A 24290-nucleotide genomic window follows, 5' to 3' on the forward strand; every position below is an offset into this window, starting at 1 on the left:
ATCCCAAACAATTCTATGTATACACAACTAATTTCTAACTTAAATGATACACTACTTTGGCCATAACCTAGTTTTATAGTCTTAACTTAGTCGCCACAAAGGAATACGGTATTTACGAATTTTGATTAGGGAAGAAAATGACAAGAAAGACAAATGTTCTAAGTGTAAAATGAGATTCATTTTATCCTTCGAAATCTTTTCTTTCTTTTTTCTTTTTCTTTTTCCCTCTTTTAAAAACACAATAAATAGTGCATATCTACTAAAGGAATAACATTTTTGTGTATGTTTGCAAGTGACATTTCTTGATGTTTGCAAGTGTTATAGAGCTGCCATCATGGTCTCTCTGGCAGCCGCTTTTCTTAACTCCGTGGCCTTCCCAGTCCCCCGGAAATAATGGTATACTTGCTGCAAATTACATAACATCAATATAATTTTAAAAAGAAAAAAAACGATAAAAGTAACAAAATATGAGAAATTAGTTTTATGTTTTTCTAAAACTCATTTAATTCGTGTTCTAGAAATACTTATAACCATTTTTTTATGTGCAACTTCTTAATTTTATACATTCAAATGATCGGTCATAAATATTTCTAAAACATATATTAAATATGTTTTAAGAATATATTTTCTCAATAAATTGAAAATATTATCATCCTGGGGAGAATTAAACCTGAATAACCCATAAGCTTAGCATTGTTTCAATGGCAAAACATGCAAAACCAGCAAAGTAGAATCCCTGCAAACACAAATAGTAGTATAGTATATCATTTATGCACTTGATTATGACATAATATGATTATATGACGATAAAAATAAACATGTTACTATTAGAGTATATACAATATCGTAGTGATTTATAGAGTAAATGATAAATAAGTCTTTAATCTTTTATTATTGACAAATAAACCCTTAACTAATTAAAAATAAAAAAAACGTTGATCACATTTAAAACCGCGAGACATAGTCTTTCTAAAAATATATATTTTAGACGGAAAAATTTAAATATCTCATATTTTAGAAGATGAGTGATGTTTTTTATATTTTTAATTAGTCTGAAACTCATGTGTCTTTGGAACATTACCGCAACAAGTGAATTAGAGGTTAACTCCTCAAGCGCAGGTAGTATACCCCTGTCCCCAACATGAAATCATATAACATAACCATTAGATATAAGAGAAGAGGTCACAAAAATTTTAAGAAAATAATTTAATAAATTCTCTTTTTTATAAAAGAATTTTGAAAATCATTTTCTGATGAAACTTCTAAATATTTGTTAGAGGTGAACTAACGTTAGGGATTCTCCATTGAAGAAAAACGGAGGCGCAATTGCAGCATAAGCGCAAAAGAAACAGTGCACCTGCTTTGAAGAAAAAAATATATATGAAGAGTTAATTAATTAATTAATTAATTAACAAAATTAACTCATAAAATGAATGAAATTAAAATAAAATTTTATATATAAGACTTGCCGAGTAACACAGGAAAAACCAACCAAACTTGAGAGCACTGTCCGTCCTGTAACAGAATACAGTACAAGAATTATAAAAACAGAAACATATATTATATAGTAATATGGAATATGATAAGGTAATTAATAAGGGACAAATATAAATGAGATTGAAATGTACCTGCTAGCACGATAAAGAGGGCGATACCACAATGTAAAGGATCCTGGAACTCCCGAAATAAGGTATATGACAGCAAGAAACCAGTTTGACATAGCTACAACAATGTGTAAAACATGGTCCTCTAATTAATTAAACAAATCATTGGCTACTAAGTATCTGATTAACATGTCACAGTACCTAGTTAGTTAGTTAGTTATTATTATTACAAAAATACAAACCTCCTCCATACGCCCAAGCCACACTAACTGCTACCAAATTCCATGTAAGACACGTTATCACTCCTGCACATTCATCAAAACTAATTAAAGACATGTAGATACAGTCATTAAAGTTAATACATAAATGTTGAAATACAAATACATACCCAACCATGTTGTGAATGCAACATACTGGATCCTTTGAAGATGTATTGGTATTTCGGCTGCAATGTCATGATGAATGATAGGGAATAATGGTGGCCAATTCTTTTCCTCTATCACTATTCCAGCTGCAAACCACAAAACAAAAATGAGAAAAAAAATTGCAATATAAAGTCAAATTATATATACCAGGCACCCTAATAAAATAATTCATATTCACGAAATCGCTTTTCTTACAAATTTAAACAAACAGAAAAAGACACGTAGATAATTATACCTCGTGCTATAGCATCTTCCTTTCGTTTCAGTTCCTGCAAAACAATATATATAAGATCATGGACTATTAAATCACAAATGTTGAATCTCATAAACTAAGAGATAGATGATGATTTACCTGTTCCCTTTTTTTCAATTCAGCCTCTCTAGCTTCAAGTTCTTTCTCCCTTGCTTTGAGGTCCTAAATTAATCGGTAAAAAAGAGGAGGAAATAATAATGAAATATTATATGTCAAGAATAACACTAATATGGAACATATATATAGATTAGAGTTTAATTTTGAGATTTGTTTCAACAATTTTCCTTAATATAATCCAATCTACGTACTCTACCTTAGTTGAGTCAAGAGGAATGTCAACCGTTGCACTACGATCATAAGGCTCATGAGGAAGGGGCGATAACTTTGATGATGAACTCTGATATTATTTAAGGGAAGAAAAACCACGTATTATTCAATCTTAAAATGTCTTGTTCATTATATAATAATGATGTTAATAATAATTAAGATAAATGAATAAGAGAGCTTACAGTGGAAAAGAATGAGCCTGCCCCAAATTGTGATCGTCCACCAGAAGCTTTTCCTTTAGCTCCATCCTAACATCATCAATGAAAACGTTTCAGATCTTCTTCCATATTTTGTAGAAACAAAATTTAATGCATTCATAATCAAACTTAAGCTACGTACAAAGAGATTTTATTTTTTTATTTTTTAAAATAAGATTCAGGGTTTTAAATTGAGCTCATAATCACAACTTTTTTTTTTCTCAATGCAGTTTCCACGTTGTGATGCAACAATAATTAATGGCTTACGGCGAAGGGGTTAACATCATCGTCCGCAAAGGGATTGTTGTCGTAGGAACCCATGGGAGGAATATAATAATCAAGTTAAACTAATGAAAACATAAACGGAGATCTAGATCAATACAAGGAAAAGAGAGCAAAAGATTGATGAGAGAAAGAGAAGTTGAGAAAATGGCGTCTAAAAATGACACCAATATTTTTATTGTTTTTGTTTTTGTATGATGAGAATAATGAGCGGCTTCTCTTTATCTAATATTCCATATTATTAATATAAATTGTCTACAAAAGGAAATTATAAATTAATAATATAAACGTTCAGCAAAATATTTGCTTTGATGTGAAAATCTATTCTTAGAAAGCAAATAATTACATTTCACCATCAAGAATATGGAAGCAATCTTCAAACAATTGGCCTAACTAGAAGGGCACTGCAACATGAACTAAAAAACATGGCATGGTTTAAATGAACCATAAAACTTATCAGATATTTTATACTATGAATATAACTACACCAATAATACAAGGGGAGCAATAAGTCTCTTAAGCCATTTGGAAAAAGCTCCTTGGAAGAACTTGGCATGTGAATGCTGTTGGATGGGCAAGTAGGAGAGCAAGTAATGAGGCCCTGTTTGGATGACATGAATATCTCTTACTAGTTGATAACTTTGCAGTTTGCACATCCATTCATGATCAAACATCACTGTCATTCTCATTTTTCGCTTGATTCGGATTGCTGAGATTCCCTCCTTATCATGTTTAGCAAGTACAGGACAACCTCTGACATTGCTGGCCTGAATTCTGGCTCTGACTGCATTAGATCAAACACAATTACAATGGCAGAAAAAATTTTGATAGGCTAATCAACAATGATGTTGAAGTGTTGAATTGATGAAAGCTTACCTGAACACATCGAGAGATAATGTCTGCGAAATTCGACAATGATTTCGCAGGGTATTCTCTGTTTAGAGAAGGATCAACCATCCTAGATAATGCATCAATATCATGAAGTTGAGGAATAGCCCATCTTACCAGAAACTGCTCCCCTCGAGGGCGCGACCTGTCCAAGATGTTTGGAATAAATGATTACACCTATTCAAAAGCCAGAAACAGATGCTGGATTGCTTGTAGATTTGTTATAGGTTCTCACCTGTCATAGGACTTTCGGCCAGTCAAAAGTTCTAACATAACCACTCCAAAGCTGTAAACATCACTTTGGTAGGTGTAAATTCCGGACTCAAATTCTGGAGCCCCGTAGCCATAGGCTGTTAGCAGTTGTCCTGAGAGCTGAAATATCAAGGCATGTTATCACGTTTTTATCATACAAATCAAGCTAACAATTATTCAAGGAACTGCAACTGAACATTAGAATGCTGCTGTGGTTTTACCGAGCCAAATCTTGGGAAAATCATTTTTAAGCATGAAAATTATGCATATAGTGGTTCATAAAAGTCCTAAAAAGAGCATGACTTGGTTCTGCATAATAACAAGAAATTGCAAACAAAGCTAACTACTAGGGAGGCAATCTGCTTAGAAACCCCAACTACTTCTTACCTGACTTACAGAACCCGAAGTTATCAATGGAGCCAAACCACATTCAGAGACGCGGACAGATAGATCATCATCAAGGAGAATGTTAGCAGACTTGAAATTTCTGTGCACAATTGGTGGCTGACATTGCTCATGCAAATACCTTGTCAGATGATAGCATCAAGCATTAGATTAAAAGAGTTCCACATCAAGAACTTATTAATGGTAAATTGGTAATAATCCTGGTGTAGCAACTTAAGGCTCTAGCAAGATTTTAAGCAAATATACTTAGCAAAATTCAACAACTAGGGCAAATATTCTTTTCTTATTTCAGTGCATACTTTACTTACTCTAAGGCTCTAGCAGCTCCGAGTGCTATCCGAATACGAGTATTCCATGACAATCTTGTTCCAAATTCATCATCCGAATGGATTGCATCCTGGAGTGATCCGTTACTGCAGTATTCATAAATCAGAAGCCTTTGGCCATGCTCTGCACAGTATCCAATGAGTTCAACAATATTTGCATGCCGTATTTTGTCAATACCATTTACCAATTCAAGAAACTCATCGTCCTTCTGGTGATCAGAAACTCTCTTCTCTAGTTTCTTGACAGCAAGTATCTAACAATTCATACAGATGGGTAAATATCAAATTGAGAATCTATTCAGGGCACATATAAAATTCTACAAGACTGAGAAGAAATAAATTCTAAATCAAGATGTTTTACAAAATAAATTCTGCGGAAATCAATGCAACTGAGAAGAAACAACCATACCTTTCCATTAGGAAGCTCTGCCCTATACACACTTCCTAGCATGCCCAGCCCTATAAGATTCTCTTGAGAAAAGCTATTTGTATACTGTTGAAGTGATGCAATGGTGAAAGATTTCGCAAAAGTGGGAAGAACCGGACGTTTGTTGGAAGTATTGGTGTTAGCCTCTGCATGGAATTTAGCTGGCTCAACAATCACCCTCTCAGCAACCGGTGGCGGAGATGGTGGGGGTAGGGGTGGAGAAGGCATTGAAAATGAATCTATTCCACTCATATCAATCTCATGATCAACCAAAAGCTTGGGTAATGGTTGCATTTTTTGCACATCTTGATCATCTTGTGGCCTTGGAGTAGTAGCCATTCTCCTGGTATCTGCATTGTGCTTGTCTTTAGGCTTCACAGCAGCTCCTTTTGGTACTATAAATTTTGTTTTAAGAAAATTGTTCAGATTGTGAAATGGTTGAGTAAAATCCTTACAAGGAAAATTTTGATGTTAAGGCAACAAATCATATGAGAAACCAAAGAACATAATTATTTACATTTCTCAGCTTGACTAGGTGGTTGAACCATGGCTTCATAGTTTCTAGGATTCTGGGCTTCACCTCCAAAAGCACCAATATCAAGTCTCTTGGAAGTTCTGTCAACTTGTTCCCTTCTTCTACAGTGTGGAACAAATAGAAGGAGTGCAAGTGCCACAATAACAGCTCCTAGTATACTAGCAATGGTTATCCAAACAACCCTTTTGGTTCTCCCTTTTGACTTCCCTGAATTTGATTCCTTTGCTGCAGTTGGTCCATCAGCCTGTTTAGTTGGTATGCGTCCAGAAGAAGATGGCACCCCAGAAACCACAGTTCCTGATGGTGATGGTGTCCCCGGAGAACGAGGTGGAAGAGACGGAGCTAAAGTAGTATTAAACAGATTTCCATCATTTCTGCATAATAAGATATCACCATGCATTATTGAAGCCATAATATGGTATACACTACACAGTAATTTCTGGTTCAAAGTTTTCACCTGAAGTTAGGGATGCTTAATAGCTTTTGAGGTATTGGTCCGGCAAACTGGTTGTAACTACTATGTCATGCCAAATTCATTTGAAATATGGTTAAGGGATATACAAATCTTTCAGTGGAAGGTCTTGTAAAACGTCCAGGGTCCCGGACAGTTTGTTGTTCTGTAAATGTCTGCAACAAGGGAAGTGTCAGATCAATGGATAGGGTTTAAAAACATAAGTTCATAAATAGTACCTTGCTAATGCAAAATACTCACACAGAGGTCAGAGCTGATAAATTCTCCATAGTTGGGGGCAACTCCCCACTCAGATTATTATTGGATAAATCTCTGCACAGCAGTTTGAGAAGGCACATCAAATATGTTTCATGTACAATGAAGGTAAAAGAATCTCCATTCTAATTGTCTAAATATATACATAAAATTTTAGGCCCTACAGATTGATCAATTTCTGAAGTGACTGAAAAGAATCTGGTATTTCTCCTGTTAAAAGATTGTCATTGAGAGACCTGCAGGGTAAAGGGAGATAATTCAATCTCATTTAGATAAACTTGCATAACAACAGTTAACAAACATTAGAATTTTACATAGAAATAGAAGAAGCTGCAATCTCACATGTCAGTCAGTTCAGGCAATGAGGATAATGACGGAGGAATACTTCCGGTAAGCTGGTTGTCTGAAAGAAAACTGCAAAAACAGCCATCATGTCATTTTGATGGTTCGTCAGCAGATAGGATGACACAGGTAGGTAACACATACAGGTTTTGCAAGGTGACTGGCAAACTGGACGGAATACTTCCCCCAATCTGGTTGTTATTTAGAACTCTGCCGAAAAAGATATGTAGCAAACTGTAAACTAAGCTGCTGCATAAGTACCTTAAAGGAAGGATAACTCCTGAAATTATAGAACTAAAGAAATGCTACACATTAATGCATGCACATTAAACAGGGATTGATATTTACATTGCTCTGATAGAAACAAAGGATCCCAAGCTTTCACCCAGTTCTCCTCCCAAATTTGCACCATTCAAAATTCTGTCATAATTCAAAAACTTATGGTTATAATATTTTGCTAGAAATCAATGAACATGAAGATCGAGAAAAAAGGGATAGCATATCATACATTTCTTGTATGACTGAGCCATTACATTGAACACCCTGCCACCCTTGTGCACAAGGGTCTCCGCCACTCGAAACCCACCCAGGAAGAGGAGGGCTTCCCAATGCAGTATATAGACCATTGATTGCAGCAACTGATATGCAAAATGGACAATGGTGGAGCTCAGATATAATAGAGCATAGACACATCAAACCAAACATAAACATATTGAATGCAATTCCTAAATATCAATCTTTGAGCACATTCTAGAAGAAAGGATACTTCAACAAAAGTAACTACTAGCTGTGACAGGTAATGCAGAATTCCAAGCTTACAAATTCTGAATCAGAAGTGTTTGATCATATTAGTTAACAGAAGAGGCACAGGAGCACAAATTCAATACTTGAGTTTTGAAGTTTTGAGGAGCATCATTTAGAAAGCACCACTAACTAAGAAATAATTCTCTCACACCTTTCTTGGTGGACTCTGAGAAAGAAAATGGGAAAGGAACAGAAAAAGTAAAAAGAAAAGAACATAAAAAAGGTGAGCGAATCATTACCATCACTAGGATTAGTGTCAGCAAATGAAAATTGAACAGTGCAGATCAAAACAAATCCCAAAAGAACTAGTTCATGGATCTTCACTCTCTTGTACTTTGAAGCAGATCTCTTCTCACCCATTGTTTCCCACCTTAACCTTAAACTACACCTCACTCCTAAACCTTGAACCTAGCTATCAAACCATGCTGTCACAGCTGAAAATCCCACCAACAAAGATCCTCAAAACAGAGGAAGTAGAAGACAATCAAGCTGAAACAAAAACAAACCTATTATTCCACAAGCACCAAAAATGCATAAAGGAGTTACATTTAAAGAGTATTATACATATCATAAGCAAGGGGATGAAATCTAAGTGGATGAAATTACCTGAAAGAGAAAGTGAAATTGTTCTGAACTCAATGCCTAAAATCTGGAGAAGAAAACTTGATGGAAGGAGAGTGTGTAGATAATAAACTTAACTGCTAAGATTCAGAGGAAGAGAAATTAGTGGACACGGTAAGCAAAGCACACACAGAGACGCACACTGCATTGCTAAAAGCTTTTAGCATTAAGCATTATAATAATAATAAGTGATTAAATATTTGATTTGTAGTAAAAACATACCCTTTTAAATGGAAGAAAAAGCTGAAAACAACGGGAAAGAAAAGGCAAAGGAATGTGAAAAGCTGAAAACTGAAGAGGTTCTCTCACTGAAACACAAAATCAAACACATACTGGGCACTCTCTTGAGATGAGTGTGTACATGAGTGTGTTCAATGTCATACATATCTTCTTTCTTAACAACAGTTACCCTTGCCACGCTCCTTCTTTGACGCGTACAGTTTCCCATGTTTTTATGTTTCCACCATTTTTTTTATTCTTCTTATCTTATAGTAATGTATATTATAGGAAAGTTATCACGTATTCCTGTGTACGATTGCGGAATTTCATATTCCTATGTACTATCAAGTTTCTAGCAATACTTTTGTCTTCTAGTAAGCTTTGAAATTACTATATTAACCCTTAAGTAGACATGAAATTATGCAATTGGCCAGCTGAAAATAGTTCACATAGGAATAGCAAGATAGTTCGAATGTTTGTGGCTTAATCATTGGCCTAATTTTAACTGAGTCAAAGTGTATAAGAATAGGATAGAATGGCTTAACATTCCTCATTTGTAATATAGAGCATTTGAAAATATTTTAATTTTTACATAATTTTAAAAATAATTATTTTACATATTAATATTATTATAGAGAGTAATTGAATATGTTAAGCGACTAACACTGATAAAATTAAACAATTTGTTAATAGGAAGGAAATTAAGTATAATTAAAGTAGATATTTATACAATATATAAAAAAATTCTATTCAATCTGTATTTATAAAATTTTTAAAATTTATTCTTTATCAATTTATTTAATTTGTATTAATTTCATTTTATTGCAAAAATATTCTTGAATAATTATTGGAGATAGAAAATAAAAAAATATAATTATAAAAAAATAGTGTTAAAATTTAAATATGACTATATATATATATATATAGTGCTGTCTTTTTTTAAAGTAATATTCAAACTATATTCTCTTATTATGTTGTTTTAGTTCTTTTGTATTTTAAAATTTGTTAATTTTTTTAATATATTTTTTATTAGTATATCCATATATATGAAAAATTTTAGGGGGTCAATAATTTTTGGGCAAGTTACCAAAATAAAATATGGGCTCCAAAATTACCGAAATATAACTTTTACAGTTTTGATACGAAAATGCAACTTTCTACAAAACTATATAAACTACTGATGGAGTCCCACGATTTCAAAATACACATAAACCGCTGATGGGATCCCGCCGTTTCTGTGTGAATGGCAAATAGGCATAAATCATAGAAGTGATCTAGCGGTTTATAGTTACACAAACAAAATCGCATCAACTTTACCCAAGAGAATCAAAATTACATAGAGAAACACAAATAACAACGACATTACAGTAAAACCAAATCAACAGCATAACAGTAAACATTCAGACCAACAACTTAACACACCAATACAAGACAGCAAAACAAATAAGGATAGAACAATAAAACTTAAACACAAAGATCTGATTGACAGCTATGCATCGGCTTCGGGTGCAGCACATCGTTGGGGGCAACTCCTGCGAATGTGTCCAGTCTGCCTACATAGCCCACAGCGCTTCGACCTAGCAGTATCGGCCTCATTTATGGTGTTACAGATTCTGGTATACCTCGGTCGCCCTTCTCTGACACGTCTCATGTTAGGATCAGGAACGACAGTCGGACCGTTATAAGGTGGCCAGAGACCCTTTGGAATAGGAGGCAGAAACCCCATCCGATATACATTGAACACCTCAGTTATGGTATAAACTTCATGAACGTATGTAGCCCAGTCTAGCTGGGAATGAGCACAGCATGCAATCGCATGGCAGCACGGGTAATGTAGAGTATGGAAGTACCCACACTCACAAGTGTGATCCCTGAGGAAAACCCGATACGTACCTAGCGAGAAGTTACCGGTAGCTGTCATCTCTGCAATAGTATACTCAGACTGATGTCTGTCAAACAGAGTAACAGTGAAGCACCTCGAATCCTTCAAGTCGCGCTCTATATCGCCTTAACCAGCGTTTGACAAAATCGGTGGCCAGATCTCAACTGAGCCTCTGCTGACTGTCCTCGAATGACAAAAAGCTCTACTAGCCTCCCATATGTCGACTTCACTAGTGCAGTGACCGGCAGATTCCGTGTCTCCTTCAACACAGAATTGACATACTCGGATATGTTCGTCGTCATGTGGCCGAACCGTCTGCCTCCATCTTGGTGCTGAGTCCACTTGTCGTACTCCATTCGGTTAGCCCAATCATACATGGCCGGATTCTCAATCCTCATAATATCAAACCAATAGTCAAACTTGGCCTCAGTTTTGGCATATGCGGCATTCACGAGCAGCGGCCTCGCATCCTGCCCCTTGAAACTGAGGGCAAAATTAGCTGCAACGTGTCAAATGCAAAACGCTCGATATGCATGAGGCGGTAGCCAACCACTATCAGGTGCTTCCAGTGTAGCCTTAATGCCATTGTGCCTGTCAGAGATCATCAGAATGTCTTCTTGAGGAGTCACGTGTTGATGCAAATTGGATAAGAAAAATTACCAGGACTTTGCATTCTCCCCTTCCACAAGTGCAAAGGCAATAGGCAAACTCCCATCAACGGTTTACATAATTTTGTAGAAAGTTGTATTTTCGTATCCAAATTACAAAAGTTGTATTTCGATAATTTTAGAGTCCAAATGTTTTATTTTCGTAACTTGTCCATAATTTTTACTATTTTTTGTCATTATTTATATAAGTATAATTATTAAATTATCTTTAACAAATAAATTTTATTAATTTATGTGTGCAAAAAGACTTTTAAATCTAAATTCTATCAAAGATTAATTTTTCTTTTTTGTAAATTGAAAGTTTTTTCTTATTTTTCTGTAAAAAAGAATTAATAGTGAATTTTTTTACTTTTAAATATTTTTATTGTGTGGTCTTTAAGACTAGTTATTTTAATTTCAAAAAATACTTGTTTTTTGTTGTCTTTTTGTATTATAGTCACAACATATTGTAACACTTACATTTAGTTTAATTTTATAATAGTATCTCTGATGTTTTAAATATATTTTAGTTTTATCTTCAACAGCTATTTTAGTTATACCTCTAAAAATATTAATACCATATAACATGACAAATTGAACTATTAGTAATACCTGAGTTAAGTACCCCTATATATAAGTGAAATTAGCATAACATTATGAAGTTATTAATTAGCTACATTAACTATTGGTTATTAATCCACTAAAAATCAACACTAATTTTTTTTATAAAATTAGTCGTGTGATTCTTATTATAAGTAATACAAAGCAAAAAAATACAAAATTAAAAGAAGAAAAATGTGCTTTCAATTATATTAAGTATAAAATAGACATAAATTTTATATTTAATTAGATGAAATTAAAAAAATACAAATGCGTGATCTTTTTATTTTAATTAGCAATTGAGGTATTTTATATATACACTCGTCTTCCCTCTATTTTATAAATGTACATTCTCCTCCCTTCTAACTTTTAAAAAACTTCTTCTTTAATCCATTTTAAATTTTTTGTGTTAACTAATGTTAACTTTATTCATTTTTTAAAAAAAATAAATTATTTTTTGAAAAAAATATCCATTAAAAAAAATTTATTTTTTATCATTAAATTTTACTTACCAAAATACCTTTTAATAAATTATTCTTTTATTGATTAAATTGTATTTTTAAATATATTCATTAATCGTCAAAAGAAGAACCCCTATTATACTTAATTTAAAGTATTTTATTTCTTATAAAGTCTATGACTTTACTTTATTTTTGATTAATATTCAAAATTTCTACTAAAATAACTTTTTAGGTTTCACAAAATATAACATACATAATTTTGATTGCAAACAAAATTAAGAACTTACCATGATTTTCTATCAAATTTTAAATAAATTTTTAAGCTCATTACAAACACATTTGTAAGTTAAAAAATACTATGTACATACAAAAAATTAAATATTAAGATAATTACTATGTATTAAAGTAATATGTAGAAACGGAGTTATGTTATATTTTGAAAAAAAAAGACTAAAAATTAATTTTATAAAAAGAGAGTTAAATAAAAATGTATACATAATTTGTTAAAAAAAATTAAGAGGAGGCATTGCGCCTCTTCCTTTACACAAGATTTTGTCTTTATTTATACATATTAATTTACATATTTTTAATTAAATAATTAGCTATTAAAATAATTAAATTTAACATAATAGAATAATCAAATAATAAATAAATAATTTAATTATTTTATAGTACTATAATGAAAAATTTTATGAAAATTAAATTATATTTTTATACACAATAATTAAATGTTTTTTATATCATTGCATGATTTTTGTTGTGAAACTCGTTAAAAAAAAAATAAATAATGCCATTTAATGCAGCTCAGCCAAGACATATCATATGTGGCGGCTGGGAAAATGGCTTTTAAAATTTGTCTACAAGGACAAACTAAGCTGACTTCAATCATACAAAACTTGTTAAAGGAAGAAACGGTTGCATGTCTATATGTACCACCCAGCCTTCATGTTTATGTGTGTTTCACTCGCCAAATCTGGACCTTTTATTTTTTTTATTATTATATCTAAATGGTTAACGTTGTTGGAATATCATATTTCAAAAAGGACATCGACATACGTGAACATCTTTCTATATTATATTATTATTACACATACACTATGATATTGATATTAATAATAATGAGGCTGCCATGATGCTGTGGCTTGTCGTCAATTATTTGTCAAACTAGAATATATTCTTGCATCGACATTGATCAACCATCAATTACATTATGACAATGACCCCATATCGGATTTAGCTTCTTGTTACTTTGCATCATTGCATTCATTATTTTCATGTTATTATTGCTGTATTAATATTAATTAATTAAATAATGGAGGAAGCTATTGTTTAAAAAAATAAATATTATGGTCTTTTCCATTTGGACCAACATTGTGGAACAATATCAAAATTTAATATTTACATAAAAATCCTAGGTCAAAATTAAAATGTATTATCTTGTTTTGTTTTTAAGTAATCCGTGAAAAAAAATAGAATTTATTACCTTTTAATTTCTGATATTTAATAATAAAAAAACCATAATTTACATTTTTCTGTTTTTTTTTAAACCACAATTTATATGGAATAAAAACAACACAGATATAACCAATTTTAATTTAAAAAAATTACTTAATTTTGTTATTTCTAATTGTAATTAAGTGAATAAAAACCCTATGTTTTGTATGCTACTACTATTTATTACAATAAGGAGATAGTAAAAAAACCATAGTGTATATATATAAATAGTTAATAATAATAATAATGATTGGATAAAGCATTTTTCAATAATTGGCTATGATTTTATTTTGAGTTAATACTTAAAATAATCTCTAAAATTTGATCTTGATTTACATTAGTTTTTTAATTTTTGATTGATCTAAATTGTACTTTAAAATTTTAAGATGTGACTCTAGTTGGTTTCTCCATTTATTTCATCGTTGAATAAGTGATGTGACATGTTTAGTTGACATTTTATACCTAAAATGTAACAAAACAACGCTGTTCATTAAGCAAACTCTCAACTGACTTTTCTTCCTCCTCCTCCTACTCAATTTGGCGCTCTCTCACCTCGATTTACTGTCATCGCACCTCTCGCTTTCCTCTCACTCTCTCACATAGTCACACTCACAACACCGCCATGGTCTCCTTCTTTCGTTACAACAATGCCGTCACGAAGCATGCCCGCAGAACCAACTCCAACATCACCGCAGCACCCATACATGTGAATCAAAGAATTTTGAGCAGATAGCACCTTATCAACTCCATTCTTCAGGGCTTCACCGTGTACTTCCTCCTAAATTGAAGACAATCCATCTTGGCACAGGAACTAATGAGGAGTACAAAAGTGTAAATATTGAAAAAGAAACCATTATGCAAAGAATGAAATGAAAAAGTAAGAGCTTAATGAGAAATGTGACTGTTAGAATAAACCTGAATCATTGTGTTGGTGCGGAAGATATTTAAGGTGTTGTTGAAGTGACGAAAGATTAAAAGGGTATAAGCGACGTCAAATAAGTGTGAGGCGGCTCAAAAGGGTACGTGCAATGTGGGAGTTGCGAAGGAGGGAAGTAGTAGTAAGGAGTGCCTGAATTTGAAAGAGATGGTAGGTGATGTAGCTGAAGGTGTTGAAAGGGAAGAGAGTGGTTATGGTTGTGTTGGTGGAAAAAAAAAGAGGAAATGGAGGACGATGAAGATGAATAAGAAGATGAATATGAAGATGAAGAAAGAATGGTGGTTGGGTGAGGAAAAATGGTGTTTCGAAGAAGAAGTTGAAGTTGTTGACCTTTTGACCTTTTGATCATCATTAATAAACATGTCTCTACTCTTTGCTCAACTAAACGTGCTACGTCATTTTTTCGATGATGAAAATAAATATAGAGACCAGCTTGAGTCATGCCTTAAAATTTCAGGGTATAATTTGAGTCAATTAGAAATTAAAGGGCTAAATTAAATCACAGGTCAAATTTCAGAAGTCATTTTGAGTATTAACTTTTTTATTTTAGGGTTAAGTATAATTTGGTCCTTAAGGTATAGGCCGAAACTTTTTTTTGTCTCGAACTTTTTTTTGCATTACTTAATTTTAAAATCGTCCTTACTTTAGGGACTAAGATCGTATAGAAGTGACAACAAAAACAGAAATAAAGGTAGATTATGAACAACTTCCTATTCTTTTTCTCTTTCCCCTTCTTTTTTTTTCCTTCTCTATTCGCAAGAATAAAAATATTTTTTTTTATAATTTTTTTGTTGTGAATAATTTAATCCAAAATTTTAATATATATATAAAAGACGATTTTAAAATTTAATTTTAAATTTTAAAAATGATTTTGTATATAAAAAAAAGTTAAAAATAAAAAAATTTTTGACCTATATTTTAAAAAATAAAATTGTACTTAACTCTTTACTTTAATATGAACGTTATTTATTTGTTTATCTTTGTTATGATTGGTGAGATGATTGGTGGTGTGGTTATAGAGAGTGTGCTTCGCGTGGCATGGCTGCGCGTGAGTATGGGTTATTCTTACTCAGATGGAATAATAACACAAGTGGAATTTTTTTCAAAAATAAAAAATAAAAGAAATGGTGAATCGATGATTCATGATTGTTAGGTTGTATATTATTTCCAGTCCTCTCGTATATTTTCTCTTATGGTAGAAAATAAATATTATCTTTTTTGCATTAGCTATTAATCAATTTCAATATAAAAAATAAATATATACAAAAAATAGGTAAAATATATACATATAGTATTTAAAATATAATAAAAAAGTGAGACTATATTTTAGAAAGATTATAGCATGTACAGCTGTTAAACAGATTAGTCCAAATTATTTAGGCATGTTTAAATTTGTTCATCTTTTACAATTTTTAAACTTAAATAATTTATGATTAGCCTGATAGATTATACTAAATTGTCTGTTTTTTTATTTTAAATTTTAAAAATTAATTTGACAAATGATATTACTTTTAAATAAAAAAAACTTAAACAAATTACTTTTTTTATTATGTGCCCAATCTTTTGGTCAGATCAAGATAAATATTAGTTAAAAATGACTAAATTTAAAAAAAATATAAATTTTTAAACCAGTCACCCACTTAGTCTATAAATTAACATGTTTAATTCATTATTTTTTTAGATTAATCAATCCAAAATTTAAACAGATTTAACTTTAAAAATAAAAATCCATTAGTTTAAATAGATAAACAAAAGTGACTCGATGAGTTTGGTCCATTTTAACGATTCCAAATAAAAGTCGCCAGTTGGCGTATGGGTTTTGTGTGCTACCGAATGATTGTTGTGGGCTTTGTGTCAGCCCACTATATTCTTAAGAGAAAATCTATGATTCTATTTTTGTGCAACAACGTCTATTCCTAATTTTTATATTTGCAATTTTGCATGACGTATAGTCGTATACAATTTTGTAACTTGCACATGATAATCTATATATATATATATAAAAAGGGTGCTCGCCAAAACAAATAAAGTGAGAATAATATCCTTTTTTTAGAAAAGAGTTATTAATTCATTATTAATGTATGAAATTTTATGTTAATAATATATATACGTGTGTGTGCCGTGTGCCGTGTGCGTGCGCCAGAAAACAACGGTAGCTGATAGCTATTCCTCATTCATCACTCTGCTATCCGAATCTCTGCGCGATACTACGATGCCCTATCGCTATCAGCTATCAACAATTACATTTATTTGAAACAAGTTTGCTGTAAAATCAAGCATTAATTATTATTTAAAATTGGAATTTCAATTTTTTTATTATTATTAAATAGATATTAGTACGTAGTCATCATTTGAGTTTAATCAAACTTGCGAAAGCTTTCTTCTCACAGTGTCGATCTTAGATAGATCTCCCAGTGGGGAAAAAGAAATTAAAAGACTAAGGAAAAAAGTGGATCAAAGGTAACAAATAGGAGCTTGCAATTTCATACTTTTTTAGTATCCGATGAATGCTAATACCAATGTGCAATTGGGCACCTTTGACATTTGACATTTGACAATGCTATCGTTGTTGGCTGTCTCAAACATAAGAGGACAAATAAGTGATCACCAATCAAAATTTGCCGCTGCTTTGCTACCTCTAATCTCCATATTAATTATTTAGGACACAAGATATAGTGATAGAAGATAAACACAATGCAAAAAGTGTTCTTTTATCTTACAATAAATCGCTATTAAATTTGTCTCATCTCCTATATACTTTTCTTTGGTTCTCTTTCTAATGTCTCTATTCTGTAAGATGATATGAAATAAAACCTAAATGCACATGAATTGTTGATGATGGCATAATTAATAACACCTACATCTTGCTACTAATTTAATAAGGTCCAAGGGAATGTTTAAATGTTGGCAAATAACACATACCATCATTTTGGTTCGATAAACTTGAAGTAAAAGATGGAAAATATTGTCACCCCATCCATTTGAAACTTTAATTGATGTCTCAAATTTCAATATATTCTCTCCGAGGGAGCAAAAAGGCCCACCAAACTGGAAAAATGATGAACAATTTGACTTCTTTTACCTCAATAATTTTCCATCTCAGCGGGGACCAATACGACAAAACTGCAAGTTTGCAACAACCTAGCGTCTCTTAATTAATACTTTATGTGCGTGTATAAAAAACTAATATTTTGATGATCAGTTTTATTATAGAATCTAAGGGTTGTCATGTTCCTGCATGGTTTAGGTTTATTCATATTGTTTAGGCCATATTAAACAATAATGTGGGTGTAGCTAAATATCTATTAATTAATTTTATAGAGATATTAAATAATAGTCATTCCTTGAACTAGTATCTTGCATGTCCTTGTCATCAATCTTTGTTTTGTTCTTTTTGCAAACGAAATCCTCCAAATGTGGTAAAAAAATTGTTCGCAAGGGTTGGAAGAAAACCTCACATGGACTATTGAAAAAGAAAATATTTAAACCAGTTTAAATTGGTCAAATAATTAACAAATTATTAGATTTATTTAATTGAATTTAATTATTAAAATAATTTTTTTTTATTTTCTACAGTATGCCCCAACCCAACAGGTCAAGGAAACCTCACATAGTATCACCGTTGGTTCTGAACAACAGAACAAGTAAGCGTTTTTCTTTTCTTTTATTTTTTTGGTAAAGGAACAAGTAAGCTTAGATACCAACAAATTTAAAGCCCAAACAGTGCTTATTAAGGCCCATCAGTGTAGCCCACAATAGGCAGGCCCAAAATACAGCCCAATACGATGCCGATGGTGGTGGTTAGTGGTTGGTATGCGACAACGATCGATCTCAGCTCCAAAGCAGGGGCAGAGAGAGAGAGAGCCATCCTCATCTTCATCCTCATCGTTCCTAACTGTCTGCAAACACCACCATGATGATGTATTCTCGTTTTCGAACCGCAGGTCGGAATATCAAATCCGCCGCAAAATGCTTCTTTTCCTCTTCTACGATGCCTCCGCCGGCAGCACCCCCGCCGCCGCCGCAGAATCTGGCGGCGCTCCGTGCTCGTCTGGCGGAGGAGTCTCCGTCTCTGTCGGACTTCATTGCGCTAAAATCTGGGAACGCGTACTCGGTGGAGGTCGGAACGAAGAAGAAGCCGCTGCCGAAGCCTAAGTGGATGAAGGAGTCTATCCCAGGAGGTGAGAAATACGTGCAGATCAAGAAGAAGCTTCGAGAATTGAAGCTCCACACGGTATGCGAGGAAGCCAAGTGTCCTAATTTAGGGGAGTGCTGGTCCGGCGGCGAGACCGGCACCGCCACCGCTACCATCATGATCCTCGGCGACACTTGTACTCGAGGTTGCAGGTTATGTATCTATCATTTGTTATTTATAGAATTTTATATCAATTTAATGTAATTCAATTTGTGATTAGTGCATAGAATTTTTTGATGTTGTTGATTATAGGATTAGGAATGGGAACTCTAGCTTTAGAAAATTTCAAGTAGAACAATCGTTGATAAGAGTGTTTTTTATAAGTTAATAGAATAGATGGCAGTGGAACCCTTCCATTTAGATATTTTTATGTTAATTTTCAGATTTTGCAATGTGAAGACATCGAGGACTCCTCCACCACCTGACCCTGATGAGCCCACCAATGTGGCTGAAGCAATTGCGTCATGGGGTTTGGATTATGTGGTTATAACAAGTGTTGACCGTGATGATTTACCTGATCAAGGGAGTGGTCATTTTACTGAAACAGTACAGAAATTGAAGATACTGAAGCCTAATATGTTGATAGAAGCCTTAGGTATGCATTTTGAATGTTTTGCGGTTCTTAAAACTGTTGACACATGGCAGCCTAACCTTATCCTGCTAGGAGGATGTCTCATTCTTATAAATGAAAATTTCCAAGCACCTAGGTTGTTTGCAAGTATAGTACATAATCAATAATGGATATGAAAGGAAGGATGGTCTTTAGTTTTTCTGTTTTTACTGAAGTTTATTAGGTAGCAAGTAGAACTAAGTGGTGGTATCTAGAATGCGAATTATTATGTTAGCTGTTGGTTTATTAATAGCTGTTGTCTTGACAGCACTGCTTTTGATTAGAATGATAAGAATAAAGACATTATTGATACGGAACTAGGGTGAAATTTTGAAGAATTGATTTGTAGTCACATAATTTCTTCATTGGGTTCAATCCTAGTTGATTTTTTCTTAGATGGATTATTATCAAGGGACTATCCTTTTTAGATAAAATTCAGAATTTCTTTCTGTTATAGTCATTGAACTATGTTTGTTGCAACAGTTCCTGATTTTCGAGGAGATGCTAGTTGCGTAGAGAAGGTTGCTAAATCAGGATTAGATGTCTTTGCACATAATATCGAGACAGTTGAAGAGCTTCAAAGTGTTGTGCGGGATCACCGAGCTAATTTTAAACAGTCCATGGATGTTCTAATGATGGCCAAAGATTATGCACCTGCCGGAACCCTCACAAAGACCTCAATAATGTTAGGCTGCGGGGAAACACCTGACCAGGTTGTGAAGACAATGGAGAAGGTGAGAGCAGCTGGTGTTGACGTGATGACTTTTGGTCAGTATATGAGACCTTCAAAGCGCCATATGCCAGTATCTGAGTACATTACACCTGAGGCCTTTGAGAAGTATCAGACACTTGGTATGGAAATGGTAGGTCTCTATATTTGTTCCATTGGTTACGATCAATTGTATTTTACTTTTCCATAAACGAGAGGAATGTTAGTATGTTACTTATTGCATAAAAGATGATTACTAATATTTGATGTTATCATCATTTCTCTAGTATTCTATTATCATAATCTCAGTTCAGTAACATTTGCTAGGATCTCATAAAATGAGTATATATTTTAGTCAAACCATACATCTTAAAACATTTGGGCTCCTTGCCAATATTTAAATATATTCTTAAAAGTCGAGGCAGACAAACACATTTGCTGCATCATTGTTGCACACACAGTATGTTTAAACTTTAAAGTAATCTGTATGCTGCCAACTCATGGTAAATTCCTTGCAAGCAATTTGAACACGCTGGTGGCCCTGCATGTAAGAATCCTAACACTACATATGGCATTCTGTACTTGATAATGGCAACAGAGTGTAATCATGGTGCATTTCTCTCTTTTTGATTGTTGCATGTGACATGTTGATTTGCAGAGGGGGATTCTATTAAAAATAGCTGCATATGGTACTTATTATAACTTGATCATGTGTTATGAATGATGGATTAATCCTACTTTGTTTGTCACAGGGATTTCGGTATGTGGCATCTGGTCCCATGGTTAGGTCATCATACAAGGCAGGCGAATTCTATATTAAGTCCATGATTGAATCCGACAGGGCTGCATCTCCCTCAAAGCTGACTGCTTCTTGATCCATTCTTTTCTTTTCCACCATTTTTATGTGCATTATATATAATGGGTACACCCTTACCCCATACTATTGATGCTCGTTCATGCCACATGTAATATATCAGTAACATGCTGTAAGTGGCAAAGCTTTCTGCAACTTTTTTACCCAACCATCAATGAGTGGATTGGTTCAGATTTATTGGAAAATGCAACATCCCCTCCCTGTTGCAAAGGTTAATTCAATATTTCTAATATATGTCAACTCAAATTTGGGAAATCATGTAAAGCGGCTGATTTTAATGTGGCTGTAGTGCAGTGTTGATTTTGAGAAGTGTTATTCAAAATTTCAGTGTGTTAACTCATCTTCAGTGGCTGAAATTTAAACCAATGTTTGGGACCACTTTGATAGCAGTGTAGAACCAAAAGCATATAATTCTGCTTTGCTGTTAGCAGATCAAGGTGAAGCCATGTTAGTGTTAGTGTGTTACCGTTGCAATCATCAGGTGGAGCTCTGAGGGCTTCTTTTTTGGGTTATGACTTTAGTGTATAAATTTCTGTATACTGTGGGAAGGGGGAGTGGTAGTTTATTTATTTATTTATTTTTGCTACAATTTTTTTTTTAAAATTGAACCATTAAAGTCGGGTGGTCCATTTCTATTTTCTATGATGGGCCTAACCAACCAATCAATCCTTTGTAATTTCATATTGGAATTTGGAAATGAGGAATTTTGCATCGGTAATAAGTAATAAAAGTTATGAAAATTTTTAAGTATACTGGTATATTGGTGTTTTTGTAATTTTTAACTGTTAATTTTAATTATAAAAATTATATAAAATTAAGATCAATAGTTAAAAATCATTGAAATACTAATGTACCAGTATACTAAAAAACTTTTTTAAAAGTTAAATACCAAAATAAAAAAAGGTAATGTGTAGCCATATGATTGGATGCTTTTATTTGGTACAAATCGTGTACTAATATTATCACGAAACCAGTTTCAAATCTTCCAAATTATTTCCGAGATTACTACATTCAATATCAACAATTTGAAAGGCAAGTGTCTTTCTTGGCTCTGCTTTCCGTTGTTAGGTCCTTTAACACGACATTGACAGCCTTGTCCATCATCATGTTGCACTTTTTAATCATCTTTTGCCGTTTCTCATTTTATTGCATAAAATTTCAGAATTAGCTTTTGAATTTCACCTTTTTTTAATATAAATAAAAACACTCCCACATGAAATTTCAGAATTAATTTTTGAATTCTTCTCTTCGCTTTCTTGCTTGAAATAACTAGATGATGTAATTTGTGCAAAATAAATGAACAATCATACCTACATGGTCTCTTCAACAATTAAGTACAAGAGATTACTCATTCTAAAATTGATAGATTTAATTATTTAAGAAAATATGTTGAAATTTTAACCATATAAAATTTGTTAAATATAATAATTTTTCATTTGAATGAATAGTAGTATTGCTGAAAAAATTAGTAAGATTTTGGAATTTGAATTCTTCCCAGATAAAGGACAGTTTCAAGTCAAACTGTGTTTTCCTTTTTCTAATATACTCAACCACACAAGTTTAATAACATTGATTGCTTCACAAATCACATATCACAAACTATACTAATTGCTAAAGAAAGCAATTTAAATGTCTAACGGTTATTAGTATCACCATGGAATGTAGCAAGTTGGCAGCGTAATATTTGGATATTCTCTGTTTTTCATTTTTATTATTTTGGTTACAAAAGTGTAGAATAAATAACTTATGTCTTGTTAAGATGCGATGTGAATATTACGGAAAATTATTGCAACCATGAAAATAATAATGAATTATAAACTCAAACCAAATGCTTTAATACAAACTGATTTAATATGAAATAAATACAACTGTTAATACCATGCAATGAATCTCTACTCAAATAGCAAATAGCCAAAGAGCTAGAAAAGAAATGTTTTTAGGGCCGAACATTTTGTGTTTGTAGCTTTTAGAAATATATTGAAACAGGATCTCATATGTAGTGGTTAATTATAGTATGAGACTATCATGATTATGGAGCATTGGAGATACTATCTAATCTTTACATGCAATATTAATAGTACAATACTTTTAAGAAGGATTTTAACTCATGGACTCCACCCATATGTGTAACTAATTTCATTTCTTAAACGTAGAATATTATATGTATTATTTTTGTATTTTTGTATTTTTAATATTAAAAATAATTGATAAAATATATGAAACATAAAAAAATATATCTTGTATTACATAAAAATATAAACAAAAAGTGATTCAAAGGTTAATAATGGATCATGACATGCTATGATGCTAATATTAGTGGATATAATACTTACGTACTCCATTTTCTCTGTTATTTCAGATTGGGTCATGCTAGTTGTATAGTACCCGTCTAGACTTGGAAGAATTAAGCTTAAAATAATCTTGCCTGCATGGCTACATGATTAACTTTCAGTTAGGTGGAAAAACTAGGTTTTAAATTCAGGGTAATATATATTATTTTGATTTAACATTGATTAGATTGTCATTATAGAGTAGCATGATGTATTATTATTGATCAATACATAATGCTTCAACTTTCAACAAGTCAGTGGTGAAAGGTATTGGACACAAGTGTATCCTTCATCACTACCATGATCAAAGCTATGTATATATATTATATAAACAAGTGTAACAAGTTCACCTTAAGGATCAAATCAAACCCTTCCTCACTTTATGAATTGAACAAATAATGAAGCCAATTCAATTGCATTGATGTTTCCAACAACAATGCTTTTCTCACCATTGCCACCTTCTAAAACCTCTCTTTTATTAAGATAACAACTTTGATCCAAAATGGGTTGCTGCTTCAGCACCATCAATACTCCAAACACCAATAAAGATCAAAATGCCCTTAAATCAGATTTGACCCATGAAAACCTAAACCACAGAGCTCCACCATCACCACCACCTGTTGAAGAAAAATCTGTAGTTAAAGAGGTTCTATCTGAAACACCCATTTCCAAACCCCAAGTTTCTGTTTTGACGATAGAAACAGAGACCCAACTTCCAAAAATCCAAAATTCAAAGTGCCCCATCTTCAACGAAGCTCAGGAACAAGTCTCTCCGGACGTGTCTCAGATTACAGAGACATGCAGCATTAACGAGAGCTTCTTCTCCACCACCACCACCGCCACCGGAGCCGAAACTAGAGAAGACGAAGCCACAAGCAAGCTAACAACCATAGAGGGAACGCAGAACCTGAACCGTT

General features: G+C 32.8%; 3 protein-coding genes across 3 annotated transcripts; 1 reads left to right on the forward strand and 2 right to left on the reverse strand.

Moving 5' to 3' along the window:
• On the reverse strand, positions 1 to 3244 carry LOC107462132 (secretory carrier-associated membrane protein 1-like). Its single transcript, XM_016080698.3, has 13 exons — positions 3074 to 3244; positions 2792 to 2857; positions 2596 to 2679; positions 2382 to 2444; positions 2265 to 2298; positions 1993 to 2115; positions 1847 to 1909; positions 1629 to 1722; positions 1470 to 1515; positions 1290 to 1357; positions 1082 to 1130; positions 671 to 736; positions 1 to 405 (listed from the first exon to the last, which is right to left on the reverse strand). The coding sequence occupies exons 1-13, from the start codon at positions 3125 to 3127 to the stop codon at positions 319 to 321; spliced, it is 897 nt and encodes a 298-aa protein (XP_015936184.1). The 5' UTR covers positions 3128 to 3244; the 3' UTR covers positions 1 to 318.
• Positions 3245 to 3339: 95 nt separating this feature from the next.
• Positions 3340 to 8849, reverse strand: LOC107462154 (protein STRUBBELIG-RECEPTOR FAMILY 3). The gene is made up of 18 exons (XM_016080722.3): positions 8638 to 8849; positions 8401 to 8492; positions 8034 to 8283; positions 7499 to 7628; positions 7339 to 7410; positions 7135 to 7200; positions 6991 to 7062; positions 6813 to 6884; positions 6634 to 6705; positions 6481 to 6548; positions 6379 to 6442; positions 5904 to 6295; positions 5369 to 5781; positions 4942 to 5213; positions 4616 to 4754; positions 4212 to 4348; positions 3965 to 4121; positions 3340 to 3872 (listed from the first exon to the last, which is right to left on the reverse strand). Exons 3-18 carry the CDS (start codon positions 8152 to 8154, stop codon positions 3774 to 3776), a joined length of 2346 nt encoding a protein of 781 aa, XP_015936208.1. The 5' UTR covers positions 8155 to 8283; positions 8401 to 8492; positions 8638 to 8849; the 3' UTR covers positions 3340 to 3773.
• Positions 8850 to 18476: 9627 nt separating this feature from the next.
• LOC107462167 (lipoyl synthase 2, mitochondrial) lies at positions 18477 to 21301 on the forward strand. Its single transcript, XM_016080732.3, has 4 exons — positions 18477 to 19002; positions 19234 to 19445; positions 19944 to 20323; positions 20922 to 21301. The coding sequence occupies exons 1-4, from the start codon at positions 18569 to 18571 to the stop codon at positions 21042 to 21044; spliced, it is 1149 nt and encodes a 382-aa protein (XP_015936218.1). The 5' UTR covers positions 18477 to 18568; the 3' UTR covers positions 21045 to 21301.
• Positions 21302 to 24290: the final 2989 nt, after the last annotated feature.

Source organism: Arachis duranensis, chromosome 8, assembly GCF_000817695.3.
Source record: "Arachis duranensis cultivar V14167 chromosome 8, aradu.V14167.gnm2.J7QH, whole genome shotgun sequence".
Taxonomy (NCBI): domain Eukaryota; kingdom Viridiplantae; phylum Streptophyta; class Magnoliopsida; order Fabales; family Fabaceae; genus Arachis; species Arachis duranensis.